The sequence below is a fragment of the Cannabis sativa genome, chromosome 4 (assembly GCF_029168945.1).
Source record: "Cannabis sativa cultivar Pink pepper isolate KNU-18-1 chromosome 4, ASM2916894v1, whole genome shotgun sequence".
NCBI lineage: Eukaryota > Viridiplantae > Streptophyta > Magnoliopsida > Rosales > Cannabaceae > Cannabis > Cannabis sativa.
In genome coordinates this window covers 61062680-61083071 of record NC_083604.1, presented here as the reverse complement: position 1 = coordinate 61083071, position 20392 = coordinate 61062680, and the positions used below count along the sequence as shown (strand labels likewise).

Below are 20392 nucleotides of genomic sequence, written 5' to 3'. Positions count from 1 at the left end.
TTCTGCTCCTATTAATATGGTTTTTGTAGATAACTCACCACATGTTGCAGATCATGAAGTTTCATCTTCAACAAATGCCATATCTAGTAATTCAATTAGACAACACCAAACTGAGCCACAAAACACTGTCACACCTGTTGTTGTTGCTAGTACTGTACCAGTAGCCATGCCTACCCCTATGCCTGCTTCAGATCAGATTATCACTATAGATGCTACTAGTTCTACCAACTTTTTTACTCCACTAATTATGCAAAATACTACTTCAGCCTCACCTGATCAATCTACACCAGTAGTCAACAAGCATCCTATGACAAAAAGAGCCAAATCTAGAATTAAGAAACCTAAAGTGCTAATGGCTTCTCTTATTCCCACATCAGTCAAGAAAGCCCTCAATGATCCCAAATGTCTGGCTACTATGTTTGAAGAAAATATTTCTCTCAAAAAGAACAAGACTTACACACTGGTGCCTCTTCCTCCCAACAGAGAGCCAATAGGCTGCAAATGGGTCTTTAGGATCAAAGAAAACTCAAATGGATCAGTTAGTAGACTAAAAGCCAGATTAGTTGTCAAGGGGTATCACCAACAAGCTAGATTTGACTTTCATGAAACCTTCAGCCCTGTAGTCAAGCCAGTGACTATTCGTGTCATGCTCACTATTACCTTATTAAAAGGTTGGACATGTTAGACAACTGGATGTCAACAATGCATTTCTCAATGGAGGTCTACATGAAGACATTTACATGGTGCAGCCACCTAGTTTCATTGATCCAGATCACCCAACCAAAGTGTGCAAGTTACACAAAGTAATTTATGGACTCAAACAAGCTCCTCCAGCTTGGTTTGAGAAATTGTCTAATGTTTTAGTTCAACTTGGTTTTACCCCTGCCAAAACAGATCACTCCTTGTTTACTCTACTCACCACTACCAGCATCATTTATATTCTCATCTATGTAGATGATATTTTGATCACTGGCAACAACCACAACCTCATTTCCAATCTAATCTCTGATCTCAGTTCCAAATTTTCCTTAAGGGATCTTGGAGTCATGGATTTCTTTCTTGGTATTCAGGTTGTTTCTACATAAAATGGCGTATATCTTTCTAAGAAAAAGTATATCCAAGATATCATCTGCAAAGCTGAAATGCAAGGGGTCAAGACACAAAGTTCTCCTGTGAACACTGGGCTTCGATTATCTAGTTTTGGAAGTGAACCTGTAGCTGATGCCACTGCCTATCAATCCTTGGTTGGTGCATTACAATATGCTACCATAACTAGGCCAAATATAGCATTTAGTGTCAACAAAGTGTGCCAATTTATGCAATCTCCATTGCAATATCATCCTGTGGCTGTCAAACGCATCTTAAGATACTTGGCTGACACACTTGACAATGGCTTACATCTGAAACGCCCAACATCTATGGATATTGAAGAATTTTATGATGCCGTTTGGGCAGCTAATCCTGATGATAGGCGATCAACAATAGGTTATTGCATTTTCTTAGGTGGAAATCTAATTGGATGGCAATCTAAAAAGCAACAAACTATCTCCAGGTCTTCGACTGAGGCTGAGTATCGTGGCCTTGCAACTGTGGTTACTGAAGTTAATTGGCGTCAATCCTTTCTATCTGAATTGAAACAAACTCCAGCTACTACCCTTGTTAGATGGTGCGATTGTTGGAATTATTTTACCAGGATCTAGATTTACTAACAAGTATGTTATTAACATCCTCAAAAACTTGTTGTGTACCGGAATGGTACGTTTTACACTTATCAACTCGCAAGCGCACGAATCTTTATTGTAGTATGGAGATTGTGAAGAACGAGGTCGAACCCATGGGAATTGCGTGAAATCAAAGAAAATACTTATTTAAACTAAGCTAATAAAACTCTAACCTAGTTCCGAAAATGGTGAGGTTTTTGGTAACAAAATAAAATAAAGTGTTTAAATGATAAAAATGACAGTAACAGATATTTTCAGAAATATTTTGGGATATTATTAAGGGTTCAGAATCCACTTAAGTGTATATAAAAATATTTATGTTTATATTGATTCTCATAATTTAATCAGTAATCAAACCAATTATTTTCTAATAAAAAATAGATTTTCCTTCGCTTTAAAATTATAACTTCTAAGCATTAAATGTGAAACAATTTAATGTAAATACAAAAAATCAAAGAATATTATTTTTAATAAAATATGGAACCAAGCATAAATAATTTCTAACTATCAAAAATACTTGATATTAAAGATGAAAGAAATTATTTTAAGAAGCGAAAATCATAAGCATATATTGTACTGAGAATCAAAATAAAAATAAATACTTAATTAAATACACTAGGTTTCATCGTCCTCCTTAATAATAAGGGAACTTAGAAACCCATAAGAAAATTAACTAAGAAAGCGGTAAACTAACACTGAGCGCTCTGAGCGTTTTCTTTGGATTTTTCTGTCTGAAACTGAAACTGTCACTGAATTCTAAAAACCTAAGCTTCTGTTTATAGAAGGGTAAAAGGCCTAATGTGCAATTAAACTTATAACAAATTGCATGTGGTATTTTTGCAAATTCACAAAGTTAATTTCGGAGTGCCACGTGTCGTTCTTGGATTGGACGAAGTGGGCTGTAACTATGCCACGTGGAAGGCTCGGGTTGATTATCTTTGTGAGTCGGTGCCACGTGTCGTATGTAAAAAATGCCACAAAATGGTTGCTGGTGCAAGTAGTCCATGCGTGAAGAACGAAGGCAACTCTCGGGCTTGGAAGTGAGCCACACACTTGGCTTTCATGTGTGAGTGTGCGTCACTTGCTGAAGAAGAGAGTGAGGGACAAAGGAAGAGAATGTGGGAGACAAAACCTTGCGTGTGGGGCCCGTGGCTGCTCTGCTGCTTGTGTGCGTGACATGTGGCGGAGGGGACCTCTTGGAGAGGTGTTTGGGCTGATTGTTGGGCCTCTTTGGTTGGGCTAAATTGCATTCAAAAAAATACTATTTTTCTATACTTTGAACCTCATTTTTATCACCTTTTTATTTCTTTTCCACTCTTTCACAAATGCTATTTTCTCAATCAAACACAAACAAAATTAAATCCAAACAAAATATTTTCAACATAAAATATATCACAATAATTTTAATGAAAATATTTATTTAAAATTTAATTAATTTGTATTTCTTTAAATAAAAACAATGCATTTTCTTAACTTTTTATTTCTTTTTCTCTATATGCCATAAATACTATTATTATTTATAAACAAAGATAAAATTAATCTTAAATAAAATATTTTCAATATAATAATATATTGCATTAATTTCTTGAAAATATTATAAAGAGTTAATTTTATTTTGTATTTTTACACTATAAAATATGTAATATTTTGGCATTTAACACATCCTAAACATGAACTTCTAAAACGATATGAAATAAACACATAGAAAGTTTCAGGAACCTTATAGTGGTTGCAGCGGAATATAATGTCTCCTTCCGCTCAGATCTCTAACCCTTGTATCCTTTCTGTAGCAGGGTATCACCAAGATCTGAGTCCGAATCTCCTTCTCTTGAAATTGGATTCTTCACAGCCTTACACACAATGATTGAGTACCACTTGATGTTTGTGGGCACTTACTCTAATCACTCTAGGGTTTGATTTGAAGAGAGGATGAGAGACAGAGAGAGAGGTTCAGTTTTGGTATAGGAAAGAAGGCTCAAAATTTTACTGAAGGAAGGTGTTGCATCATCTTTTCCTTTGAAGTCATCACTACCTATTTATAGGAAACCACTTAGGGTTAGGTTAGATTTATTTGGCATTAAAATAATGAAAAAATTAAATGGTAAATTGCTATGGAGTGGCCGGCCATGTATTGATATTGGGCCCCACTTTGCAATTTTGCCATTTTTCAAAATTTTCATCTTATTTTCTCAAAAATGCCATTTTTTCAATTTAACCACTTAAATGCCAGTTCTAATTATTTAATAACTAAAATTAATTATTAAATAATATTGTCATTTAATATTTATATTAATTAGACTTAATAAAGTCTCTTAATTAACAAATAAACCCTAAAATCTCTTTTCTTCACAATTAAGCCCTAGCTTAGTGAAAATTCATAAACTAGACATAGTCTAGTTATAGAATTATAATTGATTAATTAAAATCAATTAACTAAGTCTTAGAAGTAGTATTGTCTCAACTAGTATGGGGACCATGGGCCTATATATCTGAGCTTCCAATAAGCAGATCTAGAATTTACCAAGTAAATTCACTAACTTATTAATTCCTCATTGCATCCACCATAGAACTTGGAATTGCACTCTTAGTTATATAGAATGCCCTATATGTTCCACGATATAGATACGCTATTAGTTATCCATTGTTATAATCCCAATAATCAATGATCCTCTATAGATGATTTACATTGTATAGGGATTAATTTACCGTTACACCCTTCAATGTATTTTATCCTTAAAACACTTAGCCACCTATAAATGATACTTTAGTGAACTATCATAATCACTGAAATGAGTACTCAACCATTTATCTCTGTTTAGCGAAGCTCAAAGGAAATCATTATTTCACTTCTATGTCTAGACAGAAGCTATAGATTCCATATCTATGATTAGCGCACCCACTCAATTGCACTACCATGTTCCCAAAATGTACGTGTCACCCTGACCAAAAAAGTAGGCTTAACTAACAAATCAAAGAACATGAATAATACTCTTGAGATCGAACCTAACCATGTCAAGATTAAGATCATTTGATCTAGGATCAACTAGGTAATATTGAATTTGATAGATATTACGGTAAGATTATCATATCTAATTCAAGTTCAATATCGGTCCCTTCTGATGCATACTCCATACATCCAACCCAAGCTTTACTTTAACCAATGCCCTGGAAAGGACATAGCACTTATCCAAGGTGCAAGTAAACTATGTTGTAGATTATCATATCAGTTAAACCATGTGTACTGATAAATTTAGGAATATATATTTAATCACACAATCTTGATTACTTTCTAGTGTGCTGACGACACAATAAACAAGAATATAAATGTGATAAGGGTTTGGATGAATTTATAAATCAAATAAACATATAAATGATACCATGAACCAAATGACACACTAAATAAGTGATGAAAATACTTCTGCCTCTTTATTAATAATTGAATGATAAAGATTACATTGAAATAGAGCTTTGTTTAGGGCACAAAGCCCAACAAACTCTCACTTGCACTAATATAAAAATAATCAGTACATTTCAATTAATCCTAAATTCAGTCGGTGCTTTTCAAATGCAGTTCCTGCCAAAACTTTGGTGAATGGATCAGCTAGGTTGTCCTCAGTGTCCACTTTCTCCACCAGTACACCCCCTCTTGCCACATACTCTCTGATGATGTGATATTTCCTTTCTATGTGTTTGGTTCTTTTGTGGCTACGAGGCTCTTTACTGTTGGCTATGGCTCCAGTGTTATCACAAAGCAAAACCAGTGGTTTTTCCATTTCAGGAACAACACCGAGTCATGTGAAGAACTTTCTAAGCCAGACAAGTTCTTTAGCAGCCTCAGCGGTAGCTATGTATTCTACCTCCATGGTAGAGTCTGAAATTGCGGTTTGTTTAGCACTTCTCCAAACCACTACTCCACCCCCAAGAGTAAACACCATCCCAGATGTAGAATTCCTATCATCAAGACATGCCTGAAAATCTGAATCGGTATAGCCTACGGGATTCAAAGCATCACCCTTGTATACTAACACGAATTGCCTTGTACTCTTCAAGTACTTCAAGATATGCTTAACAGCATTCCAATGTTCCTGTCCTGGATTTGTCTGATACCTGCTCACAATTCCTACTGCATAACAGATGTCAGGTCTAGTGCATAGCATTGCATACATTAGACTTCCAACTGCTGAAGCATAAGGAACCCTTCTCATGTCCTCTATCTCTTGAGGATCAGTGGGACACTGTTCTTTAGATAGACGGACACAAAATCTAGAAGGCATTTGTGTCCTTTGGTGTTTGTCATTGAGAATCTCTCTAAAACTTGATCTGTGTAAGTTGTTTGAGAGAGAGCAAGGGATCTGTTCTTTCGGGATCTGATAATCTGAATACCGAGAACATAGGCAGCTTCACCCAAATCTTTCATTTCGAATTGAGTGTCAAGCCATTCCTTGATGTCAGTCATTTTCTTGATATTGTTGCCAATAATCAAAATGTCATCAACATAAAGGACCAGGAAGACTACCACTTGGTTTTCTTTGAGTTGGTAAACACAAGGTTCATCTTCATTCTGAAGAAAGCCGTGGGTCTTGATGATTTCATCAAACCTTTTGTTCCAGGAGCGAGAAGCTTGCTTAAGTCCATAAATGGACCTATTGAGTTTGCAAACTTTCTTTTCATGCCCTGGAACAACATAGCCTTCTGGTTGCTCCATATAGATGGTCTCTTCAAGAATTCTGTTAAGGAAGGCTGTCTTGACATCCATTTGCCAGATTTCATAATCGAAAGCGGCTGCTATGGAGAGAAGAATTCGGATGGATTTGAGCATGGCGACCGGACTAAAAGTTTCCTCATAGTCCACGCCTTCTCTTTGGGTGTAACCGTTGGCGACCAGTCTAGCTTTAAAAGTTTTGACTTCGCCTCCAGTGCCTCTTTTCTTCTTGTAGACCCACTTACATCCAATTGGGTGAAAGTTATCGAGTGCATCTACATATTCCCAGACTTTGTTCTTTTTCATGGAATCCATTTCTGAATCCATGCCGGCTGACCATTGTTTCTGTTCGGGACTTGCCATTGCCTGTTTGTAGGTCAATGAGTCGTCATCAGTACCGTCACCAACGACCATATTGATTTCATCATCCAAGCCATAACGAGATGGTTTGGTAAAAACCCTCACACTACGACGAGGAGCGGTGATCTTTTGAACAAGAACATCAGTGGTAGATTTCTCGGTTGTATCAACTTGCAAAGGTTCAACCGAGGAAGTGGGATTATCCTCTACTTGAGTAGAAGAGGATGAAACATTAGAAGGAGTTATATCTGAAAGCATTTCCTCCAATACCACTTTGCTTTGCGGCTTGAAATTCTTAATATAGTCATCTTCAAGGAAAGTGGCGTTTGTGGAAATGAACACTTTATCATCCTTGCGAATATAAAATAGTCCACCCCTAGTCTCTTTAGAATTTCCAATAAACATGCAAACCTCAGTTCGCTTTTCTAGTTTGCCATCTTTCTTTCTTAAGACATGAGCAGGGCACCCCTATATTCTGTAATGGCATAAACTAGGTATACGACCATTCCACAATTGTAAAGGTGTCTTAGGGACTGATTTAGATGGAACAACATTTAAAATGTCAGTTGCCATCTGAATTGCATATCCCCAGAAGGACGTAGGTAGAGTTGAGTAGCTAAGCATGGACCTAACTGCTGGAATTAATTTTACCAGGATCTTAGATCTACTCACAAGTATGTTGATTAACAACCTAAATATGAACTTCTAAAACGATAATAAATAAAACACATATAAAGTTAAGAAACCTTACAGTGGGTGCAGCAGAATAATATGTCTCATTCCACTCAAATCTCTAACCCTTGATTCCTTTCTGTTGCAGAGTATAATCAAGATCTGAGCCCGAATGTCCTTCAGTTGGATGTGATCCTTCACAGTCTTCCAATCTATGATTGAGGTACTGATTGCTGTGTGTGGGCACTACTATCTCACTAAGGATTTCGAAATTCTCTCTCTCTTTCACTGTGTATTTCGTGTATGGTGAAGCATACAAGAGGAAGAGAGTGGGCTGCTATATATAGAGAAAAGGGAAGCTCAACTTTCCAAAATAAACAGTTTCCTCAATTACTGAGTAATTGATTAACTGCCTTATTTGGTGTGATCCACCACTTTCCTCTTATAGATAGTTGCTAGGTTTAGGTTAGTAATTACTTGGCAATTAAAAAATTGAAAATAATACTTGGGAAACACAAAGAAGTGGCCGGCCATGGTGTGACTGGGCCTCACTTGGGTTTTGCAGTTTCCACAATTTTATTTCTATTTTCCCAAAAATGCTATTTTTCCAATTCTAACCATTTAAATGCCAAAACTAATTATTTAATAACTAAAATAGCTTATTAAATAATATTGTCATTTAATATATTTATTAATTAGACATGTAGAGTCTCTTAATTAATAAATAAACCTAGAATCCCTTTTTCTTTACAATTTCATCCCTACTTAGTGAGAATTCACAAATTAGACATAGTCTAACTTTTAGAATTATAATTGATTAATCATAAATCAATTATTGAGTCTTACAAACAGTATAGTCTCCGCTAGAATGGGGACCATGGATCTATATTGCTGAGCTTCTAATAAGTTGAATCGAATTTACCAAGTAAATTCCTAACTTATTAATTCCTTGTTGAATCCACTCTTAGAACTTGGAATTGCACTCTCAGACTTATATAGAGCATTCTATATGTTCCACGATATAGATATGCTATCTCATTTAACCATTGTTATAATCTTAATGTGATCAAAGATCCTCTATATAGATGATTTACATCGAGATGGGATAAATTTACCGTTTCCACCCCTCAATGTATTTGGCCCCTTAAAACACTTAGCTACCTGTAAATGATGTTTTAGTGATCTAATATATAGTCACTGAAACAAGAGCTCGTCCATTTACTTCTATTTAACTAAGCTCGAAGGGAATCATCACTTGACTTCTATACACCAGTAGAAGCTATAGATATATTTATGTTCAGCGCTCCCACTCAATCATACTATCATGTTCCCAAAATATACGTATCACCCTGACCCAAAAGTAGGCTTAACTAATAAATCAAAGAACATGAATAACACTCCTGAGATTGAGCCTAAGCATATCAGGATTTAGATTCTTTTAATCTAAGATCAGCTACTGATATTGACTTGGAAAGATACAACGGTAAGTTTATAATATCTTGACCAAGTTCAATATCGGTCCAGTCCAATGTATACTCCATACATTCAAAACTAGTATACTTTACCAATGTCCTGGAAAGAACATAACACTTACTCCAAGTGTAAGTATACTTCATCGCTGATTATCACATCAGTGTAAATCCAAAACACTGATGAATAGGAACTTAGTCTTTTGAATCATATAATCACAATCACATTCCACTGTGTTGACAATACTGTAATTGTGAATGAATATATGTTCTGGACTTAACAGATTTTGTGTATAAAAAAATATCTATTAAACCATAAGCATGTAGAATACATGTTCACTTCAAAAATCTAAATTGATAACTAATCAGATTGTAATGGGTTTTATTTAGGGCACAAAACCCAACACTAACCATTTCCAAAAGCGTGTGATTTCTTCTTTCTGCAACTCCATTTTGTTGTGGAGTACTAGGGGCTGTCAATTGGGATTCAATGCCAAGTTCAATCAAATGATCTTTGAACTGCATATCCATATATTCTCCACCCCTATCAGTTTGCAAGATCTTTAAAGTCTTACCCAATTGGTCATGAGCCAATGCTAGAAATTCCTGAAACTTTTCAAACGTTTCAGATTTCTTATGCATAAGGTAAATATGACCATATCTAGAGTAATCATCAATGAAAGTGACAAAGTACTCATAACCACCTCTAGCTTTGACATTCAGGGGTCCACAAAGATCTGAATGTACTATACCTAGTGGTTCCTTGGCACGCTCTCCCTTTGCAGAGAAAGAACGTTTTGCCATTTTGCCTTCTAGGCAAGATTCACTAAGGTGACATTTTTCAATGTACCACCTTTGGTTAACTTGTGAAGTCTATCATAGCCTATATGACCAAGACGTGAGTGCCATAGATAGTTTCATCTTCATTATCGATCTTTTACTTTTTGTGGTTTTTAGGTTTAGCTACTTTAAACAGTTCGTTATTAAGCGCAAATGGTTCTTCTGGTCTTAGAACATAAAGCCCCTGTTTCATTGATGCAACACAAATTTGAATGTCATTTCGAGAAATGGTAGAACCAGAACTCAAAAAATCTAATTTGTATTGTTGCAATTGTAAGCATGAAACAGAAATTAAGTTTCTACTGAAATTTGGAATGAATAAGACATTGTTTAATTCCAAAATTCTGTTCTGAAACTTGAGTTTGGCTTTTCCTCTAGCTCTAACCGATACGATCTCACCATTACCAACTTTAAGTTTCAACTCTCTGGATTTCAAATAATTCTAGTTTTTAAGTAATTGCAATGAACAACTGACATGGTTTGTAGATCCAGAATCAAGAATCCAGATAGATTTATTATTCTTTAAAACATATGATTCAAAAACTAAAGCATCATTGCTTAACCGTTTTTGGATTGTTCTTATTGCTGGTTCAATCTGCTGTGAAGGATAATCTGAGGAAGTGGAATCACTTTCTCTATTTTTCTCAACTGAGCTTGAAGTAGTAGGATTGTCGGAGCAATGAAATCTCTGCTCTTCACATAAAATAATTCCCAGCTTAGCTGCTTTCTGGAATTTCAAGTTCATCATGAGCAAGTGTGAAGTAATACTCTGACCAGGAGTCATCTTCACACTTTGAAGTTCATTCCTAAAGGCATATTCGAGATGAGGATTGGGGTGTGAGTTGGACATTATTGACACTACTAAAATCAATAAACAGAAGTAAATCATTTGGTTCAATAAATTCATACACTAATTCAGAAAATAACAAGTATAGCAAATATGTTTGCAAAAATACCAAAAATTAAACATATTTATTATTTTCTAAGGTTTCCAACATAATGAAATACAGTGTCCCAGTAGGCGAGAGTCAAAGATAACATTAGTTGAATAGAGTAGTCAGTTCATCTAAAATGGACACCATTTTAGCAACCTTTTATCCGATCAAAATGAGAATCCAACGTTGTCCCAGTAGACGAGAGTCAAGGTTATTCTCATTTTATGAGTTTCCACCATTGTTTCATGTTTTGTAAATGTATCTCTAAGTAGTCACCGTAGGGGAGAGTCTAATAGAGACGAAAACTTACAAAACACTTATCATATGAGGTCTTACAATGTTAAATACTTTCAACGAATAACCATCCATAAAGGAGACGAAGTCTAGCGTCTCGAGGTTATATTGAAAACATTTAACTATTGTAAGACCAACAATGGAGATCAAATATCTCTTGATTAAAGCTCATTATTTAAAATAATGTATTTTAATTAATCATATATTTTAATAATGAAAATAACTTAATTTAAAGTTGGTCCAAAATTAATTAAAAATTAATTTTCAACTTTAATTTAATTTTCAATATATAATTTTCGAAAATTATATATAAATATATAAAATTTCAAAAAAATAAATAAATAAATTAAAATATAATAAAATAAATATTTGAAAATTATCTAATTTAAGTTGTTTTAAAATAACTAAATTTCCAACTTAAATTATTTTCAAACAAAATTTAATTAAATAACAAATTAAGTTACTAACCACTTAATTTGAAAAATATTCCATTTTTGTTGATCTAAAATTAACAAATTTTCAACTTAAAATAATATTCCAAGAATCTCTCAATAACTAATTCCTAGAATTCCTCAACTTAATTTTGAATTTCAAAAAATTTTCAAATTCAAGTTGATTCAAAAATTAGTTATAAATAACTAATTTACAACTTAAATAGAAATATTTAATGAAATATTAAATAATTAAGCTTCAGAAGAATCTAATTAGTTATAATTCTATATTTAATTAAATACAATAAAAATACATATAGTTTATCTTGAATAAGTTTCATTAAACTAAGTGTGTTTTTCTTAAATTAATTTCAAAATATTCAAATAAAAATTAATTTCATATATTTCGAAATTAATTATGTTGCTAATCAATTTTATTAGGTTACACTAATTTAATTAACCTAGTAAAGTTATTCAAATCAGGCAAATGGGCCTTCACAGTTGGGGTTGTTCATGTGAGGGAGGGTTGGATTTAGTATGTCGTACCCACTGCTTTGGCCCCCTAACTCTCACACAAGGCCCAAAAGAGAGGAATTTAACCTTAAAATGAACAATTGTTATTAATTGAATAGGCCCAAATACTAATTGGGCCAAAATAAAATCTATCAATATGTGACATTTTATTTAGCAACCTAGTCTATTTTAATTACAAAATTAAATGGGCTACCTATATGCATCTAAGCCCAAAGCAAACATATAGGCTCACACAGGCACACAGATTTGGATGGATCCTATCATGTTACTAGGTTTATACACAGATGAAAGAAGAATGCAAAATTTACTTGTTACAAGTTACTTGTTTGACCTATTGACAATTGAACCATGGGTTAAAATCATGTCATTGGATCTGTCAACAAGTTAACCATGGCAATTTAGATCAAGCAATAATAGGTTTTATAAAACTTGTTTTAATAATCAAACAATATAAACACACAAACATGTAACAAGTTGGATAGCTGGATATAGGGTTTATTTAATTTTAAATTAATTAATTAATTTAATAATTTCGAAAAAAATAAATTAAATAAATAAAAAAATTCAGAATATAAAATAAACAAATTAATTAAAAAAATTAAATTAAACCTATAAATTTAAAAAATTAGGTTTCAACTAACCTAAATATCTTTTTTTTTAAAAAATGCTAACAACTTTTTAAATTTCATGTTATTTAAAAATAATTAAATATTAAATTAAATAAAATGATAATTTAATATCATTTTTCTGATTTTACAATTTAATTTAAATAAAAAAAATAACAAAATTTAAAACTTAGCAAAATATCTTATTTCAATTTAAAATTTCAAATAAGGTCATTTTATTAAAAAAAATTAAAATATAAATATCTGACCTTAAATTTTAAAAACAAGATAAATTAATCAAATTTTAAAAATAAGATAATTAATTAAGCAAAAAATTAGATTTTTACCTATTTTCAAGCTTTAAATTTCACTCACTAATATCTTAAATTAATTTTAAAAAATAATAATTAATTATTTCTGATAATTAGATTTGAAATATAAAAAATAAAAATCTAAATATAAAATTACACAAAAAATTCGAAATTAATTCCATGAAAAAGCATGAAAAAATGAAAAAAAAAAAAGTTGAAAAAATTGGATTTGATGCGGATGGTATGCAGTGCATACCATCCGCGCGCGTAGGGATGGGAGCATGGCCGAGAAACCGCGGCCAGAGAGGCTACCTGCAGCCTCATCTGCGCGCGGAGCCCCTAATTTAAGAAAAAACTGAGGCTTGAGACCGAGAAAACTCAGGCAACCTCGTGTCTGAAGCGCGCGTGACCGAGTGATCACTCAGATCCGCGCGCGTATGGGGTGACACCACCCCTATCTTTTTTTCAAAACTTCAAAAAATCATAACTAATTCAAAATAAATCAAAATCGAGTTCTGTAAAAAGTGGATTGCTTAATTTTTCCCAAACTATCCAACAAAAATAATTTCAGAAAAAAATTCAAATTATTTTTCATAAAAAAATTTCAAACATCAAACAATCATAAAAAACACATAGATCAACATGAATCACATGACACACTAAATAAGTGATGAAAATACTTTTGTCTCTTTATTGATAATTGAATGATAAAGATTATATTGAAATAGAGTTTTATTTAGGGCACAAAGCCCAACATCGATAATCTCAATATTGCGCAACTCTCAGCCAATCCCATTTTACATGCACGCACGAAGCATATAGAGATTGATATTCACTATGTTTGTGACAAAGTGCTGCAAAAAGAGATTCTGGTTCAACATGTTCCTGCTGAACACCAACTTGCAGATTCCCTCATTAAACCCATCTCAAGCTCTAGGTTCTCTTTACTTCGTGACAAACTTGGTGTGGATTACTTCACCACCCTAAGTTTAAGAGGGGTTGTTAAGAGTACCTAGTTAGTTGTTAGTTAGTGAGGTTAGTTAAAGTTAGTTAGGCCAACTATCTTCTTCTTCTAACTAACTTTCTGTTATTAGTTTTGGTTTTCTCCACTGTATAAATTCGAACCTCTGTAATATCTTTTCAATCAATGAAATTAATTACTCTTTCTTCATTGTCGTTTCTCTGTTCTTGAGAAATAACAAGCGAAATTGGTGGCATTGATGCAAAAAGCTACTGACCATGAGGCTGAGTTGGTAGAACAAAAAAAAAACAAAATAAACGAATGGAAGAAATATTGATCGCTATGAAAAAGGCAATAGAGAATACATGCATTCATGTGTACCCAAATGCCGTCCCTTTCGTGCAAGAGAAGACGGGGGAAGGACCTTCTCATCCCACAGGAAGCCAAAAGCAGAAGTATAGGGAGCCTAGTTCAATCAGGTGCCCTCCTAAAAGACCTCCCCCAAAAGGGAGCCCTACGGTCGTACCTGAAAGAACAAAATAGCACGGGATCCACAGAAAGTTCATTCTGATCTCCCAAAGGGGAAAGGTCTGCAGGGGGTAAGTTTCCCAAGGGAAAAACTAGCCCCTAGGGTCGTGAAGATCGAGGAGCGTGTCTGTGCACTAAGAACCAGGGGAAAGGAGGGGTTCCACCGAGAAAGACGGAGATTTATTAATTACGGAGATTTATATAGCATGTGTGAATGTAATATGAGCTATTTATGGAATAAAACTATTTTCAAGATCGACGACCTTAGGGACTCGATGGGAGGCTAAAAGTATCATAACATATTTAATTAATAGATTTGATAGGAATATAATGATAAGTTTATAGTGTAAGTATTTGAGTAATTAGGAGTATGTAGGATTTGACCTAGTGCCTTAGAAGTAGAGATTTCTTAGTGGCAAAGAAATGATAAGATAACTATTAATAATGAAATTTTTATTAATAATATTAATATTATTATTATTATTAAAGTCTGTTTTATAAAACTTATCTGATTATATATATATTATGTTTTTAAAACAAAATAGTTACGAACGAAACCTTCTTCTTTTGGTGTGACAAAACCCTCTTTCCTCTTAATCTATTTTCTTCGATTTTCAACCCGAAACCTAGTAATTCAAGCTTAGGTAGTGGCAGGATAGTTAATCATTGAAGAGGGTGTTGGGTTTTGTGCCCTAAATAAAACCCATTTCAATATAATCAGATTTACTAATTAATAAAGACCCGAAATCATTTTATGTTGCATGGTTCACATGATTTATTTCATGATTATATTTAATGTATAAATTCTATTAAGTCCAGAACATATGTATTTGTTCATGATTATGGTGTTGTCAACACAGTGGAATATAATCATGATTATATGTTCAAAAAGTTTAATTCCTTGATTTGTCAGTTCACTGGATTTAGACTGGCATGATAATCAGCGATAGGTGTACTTACACCTTGGATAAGTGTTATGTCATTTCTAGGGTATTGGCAAAGTTTACCAATATCAGATGTATGGAGTATACATTGGAAGGGACCGATATTGAACTTGGATTAGATATGATAAATTTACCATAATATCTATTCAATTCAATATCACCTAATTGATCCTAGATCAAATGATCTTAATCCTGACATGATTAGCTTCGATCTCGAGAGTGTTATTCGTGTTCTTTGATTTGTTAGTTAAGCCTACTTTTTGGTCAGGGTGATACGTACATTTTGGGAACATGATAGTACAATTGAGTGGGAGCGCTAAACATAGATATGGAATCTATAGCTCCTATAGGTATTTAGAAGTAAAACGATGATTTCCTTCGAGCTTGGATGAATAGAGATAAATGATTGAGATCTCATTTTAGTGATTATATTAGTTCACTAAAATATCATTTATAGGTGGCCAAGTGTTTTAAGGATAAAATACATTCAAAGGGTGTAACAGTAATTTTATCCCTATGCAATGTAGATCATCTATAGAGGATCATTGATTATTGTGATTATAACAATAGATAATTAATAGCGTATCTATATCGTGGAACATATAGAGCGTTCTTTGTAACTAAGAGTGCAATTCCAAGTTCTATGGTGGATGCAATGAGGAATTATTAAGTTAGTGAATTTATTTGGTAAATTCTAGATCTGCTTATTGGAAGCTTGGTTATATAGGCCCATGGTCCCCATACTAGTTGAGACAAACTGCTTGTAAGACCCAGTCAATTTATTTTAATTGATCAATTATAATTCTATAACTAGACTATGTCTAGTTTATGAATTTTTACTAAGCTAGGGCTTAATTGTGAAGAAAAGAGATTGTAGGGTTTATTTGTTAATTAAGAGACTTTGTTAAGTCATATGTAGATAGAAGGTGCATTTCAAGGAGTGAGCCCCCGGAGAGGAGCATAAGACACGCCTTTACTCTCCGAGAGCTAGAAATACAACAATGCATCTCTGGGAGAAGGAGAACCTGTTCAAACAGTCATTTCACATTTAATGCAGCATGGGGGAAATGTAATAGAACACCCATAAAAGGATTTGACAGATGGTGTAAGCCTCTTTTACGGCGATTACACGATAATCAACGAGTCTAGTGACGACTCCATTATGAAGAATCACATCAATCAAGGAAGGATAAAGATTACTCTCATCTAATCCCTAAGATACCTACGGCATAGATCATGTATGTTCTATTTTATATCTGCTAGAAACTTGTGCACCTAAAGGGCTGACACTTAAAGACAAGTGATCCCTTTTTAGTGTTCCTGGAAAAACTCTATAAATACCCCTAAACAGAACGAAAAAAGGGATCAATCAATGAATCAAAGAGAGTAAAGAAGAGAGAAAGAGATTCACCAAGAACATTCTCTGTATAAGAACTCTCATAAATAACAAAGACTCGTGGACTATGGCTCATTAATGCCCGAACCACGTAAAAACTACCAGCATCAATTATTCCATAGCTCTCCTCATTATATCATTTAATTGGTTGACGAAAACCTTTGTCAACAATTACAATTAACTATAATATAACAATTATATTATTGTTATTATTATTATTATTAGTATTATTATTATTATATCTTCTTTCAATAACATATCATTATCTCTATGTATACACTAGCTATTGCCATCATATTTTGAGCAATATTGGAGAGCCATACATTTTAGTATAAAAAAAATGATACTCTCTAGGTCATTCTGTTATATAGAAACTCACATTTTTTCATTTGGTCGTCTCCATAGTCTATGTCTATTCAACTAATCCACTCTTAACGATGATCAAGTTAATTAGTTTCTGTGAGCACCTGTATTTTTCATGAAATTAATGAAAATTTAGTATGCTAATTATTATAATAAGTTTGTATGTTCAGCTTTTGTTAGGTATTCAATTTTATTTTATGTTTAGGTTTGTGTTTGTGTTTATAAGTTTAGGTGTGTGTTTTTTTTAATGCAAGTCAAGTTAACCATTTTTATATTCAAACTCTAAAACATGAAATAAAAAAAGATGATAGATATTTGAAAAATAAAATAAATAAATAAATTCAATCTAAATGCATATAGTTAACAATTAATTATTATTTTAATATGCTTCTATAAATATCTATTCTATATAAAGTGTGCCTATATAACAAAATTTTTAGTTTTATGAGAAATTCATGGGTGACTTTTTATTTATATTAAATATAAAATGATTTATTATTAAAAATAAAATGATTTATGAGAAATTCATGGGTCACTTTTTATTTATATATAATAAAATAAATCCTATTAAATAAAAAAAATACGATTGAGTTTTTGTTGTTGTACATTTACGATCGGGTTTTCTTTAATTATTTATAATATTCCCATGGGATCACACATAATATTCCAATCCACACTTCTCTTTTTTCTTCTTCACAACTTAATAACAAAATATATAAGTAATAATAATAATAAAAAAGAAGCGTGACTTTTATCAAAGTTCACAAAACCAAGCATCAATAGCAAAAAAAACCCAACAAAGTTTACAGCTAACAAATGATTCTAAGTGCTCCGCATATGCATTAGTTTCCAGGAGCAAAGTTTTTTAAAGTTACGTAATAATTTACATATATGCTGCAAACATAATATACAAAAAATAAAAAAGAATATGGAAGAAAGAAGAAACCATTATTCACATCTAGAAAGACAGTAGAGATAATAATAGAAACTTTTCATTTTTTTTCTTTTTGAACAAAGATAAATATGAAATTTTAATTGTATAGAGTTTTATTTTAATAAAATATAGTATTTTAAAATAATTTAAATTCAAATAATTTAATAGTATTTTGTTATAGAATACTATCACTTTTTGTTAAACATGATTTTCACCTTTTGTCGACACTACCATATTCAATTTATCAACGGAAAAATGGACAATCCAGATATATGCGGACCCGGCTAGAATGAAAAGTGCAAAATACAAAAATTACACTATTGTCTCTATCGAAGCAAATGAAGATTGAAATCCACCAATGACTATCATTAGTTTTCTTATCTACAATTTTTCAACAAATGCTATCTTCAATTATCAACAATTTAGAGATTGATTTTTAATTTTCTTTTTATCTTACACCCATTTAAGTAATGTTTCTTTAAGTATTGGAACATCAATTTTTAATTTATTTTTGGATTAACTTAAGAACATATTTAAATCATCAAGCTTTCTTAAACACTAATATATTGCATTCGGTATTCACTTTTAATTGACAACATTATAAACTATAATATTTAGATACACATAATAATAATCTCACCTAATAACTAATAATATTTTTTCTTTAATTTTTAATTGTATCACTTTCAAATAACATAGAAAAAAACTAGCATAAAATATAAAATTTAGTATACGTGCCTCGCACGTAGTTTTTGCTAGTTTATATATATATGTACATTGTATTACATGAAATGCCAAATAAATTATTTGAATGAGATTTAAAATAATAAGTACATTAATATTCATATAGTCTATTATATTTTTTCTTAATTAATTGTAGAGTCAAAAAAGTAAGAAACAATAAAAAAATATATACAAATTAGAAAAAAAAAAAAAAAGAAAGATATAATATATACAATTTAAATTATTATAATAAAAAAACTTTGATATTATTATATTTTGTAACATGCATGTCAATCAAATTTTTTCTTAAAGGATGGTAAGACCAAGTTCAAATACAATATATATCACTAATTAATAGGGTCGTCTTTAGGTGGCGATCCAGGCTCTCTCTCTCTCTATCTATCTCTCTCTGCTTTTTTTTTAATTTTTTTTTTTAACAATAGCTCACTTAAGGCTCCAAAACTTTTTTTTAAAATTTTACCCTACGCGTCATAAAAACTATAAATAACCATAATCATCAATATATTAATAATTATAGAATGTTATAAGAAGTGGTAACGTGTTTTTAAATATATGCTTATAAGTCTTTCTATATATATATATATATTACAATTGTTTGTATTTTTTTAGTAACGGTGTAGAACAATACGATAACAATAATATCAATTAATTAAAAATACTATCTGCTCTAAAATATATATTTTAATGTAAAATAACTTAACTAAAAATTAAAATATATAGTTTCAATTTTTATGAAGATCGCGCAACGCGCGGTTTTGTTCCCTAGTTTAAAATATGTTGGTGTTTCCGTTCAACAACTGTATTTTGCTGAGGTCTTTCAACACAGTGGTGAATGGTGCCTTTGTGATTATAAAAATTAGTTAAACATAATTCTTCAGCATTGTCACTTCGAACAGATTTAATGCTAATTTGGAATTGTGTGTTGACAAAGGTAAAAAAATTGTGTATTATTTGTGGAGCTTCATATTTAGCTCTTAGTAGGTAGATCCATGTATATCGTGAATGGTCATCTACTATAGTTATAAAATATTTGTAACCATCGATAGAGGGTGTTGGATATGGTCCCCATCTGTCTAGGTGGATGAGATCAAAGATTGCCTTAGAAAAATTATTGTTGGATTGAAAAGGCAATTTTGTTTTTGTTTTGCCAAGTGACAAGTTAGGCAATGAAATGGAGCAAAAATTTCATTAGGAGAACGTAATTGTTTATTGATCTTATTTGATATCAATACAGAAGGATGATCAAGGCGATTGTGCCATTGGTATTGGTCTTTTTGTACATTACAAGAAATTGAAAGATGAGGAGCAAAGCTGACAGCTTGCTTGATGTAGTAGAGTTTGCCATATCTCTTAGCAATTCCCATCCTCGATGTCCGAGAATGTCCCTGGATAATACATTCATTAGAATTAAAATATATTGAATTGGAAGTAGTATCTAATAATGCAGGTGCTAAAAGTAAGTTGAATTTAAAAGAGGAACATAGAGAACATTGGAAAGTGTCAACTGGGTGTTAAGAACAACTGTGCCAACTTTTTCGATTTTAACAGAGGTACCATTTGGTAAATTGACAGTTTTTGCATTATGTTCATGATTAATTGTTTGAAAGCATTGTAAATGAGCACAAACATGGTGAGTTGCACCACTGTC

The 20392-nt window shown here is 32.2% G+C and overlaps 1 protein-coding gene across 1 annotated transcript; it reads left to right on the top strand.

The window, feature by feature from the left end:
- The first annotated feature begins 1142 nt into the window (after positions 1 to 1142).
- LOC115713569 (uncharacterized mitochondrial protein AtMg00810-like) lies at positions 1143 to 20059 on the top strand. Its single transcript, XM_030642056.1, has 2 exons — positions 1143 to 1658; positions 19979 to 20059. Exons 1-2 carry the CDS (start codon positions 1143 to 1145, stop codon positions 20057 to 20059), a joined length of 597 nt encoding a protein of 198 aa, XP_030497916.1.
- The last annotated feature ends 333 nt before the right edge of the window (positions 20060 to 20392 follow it).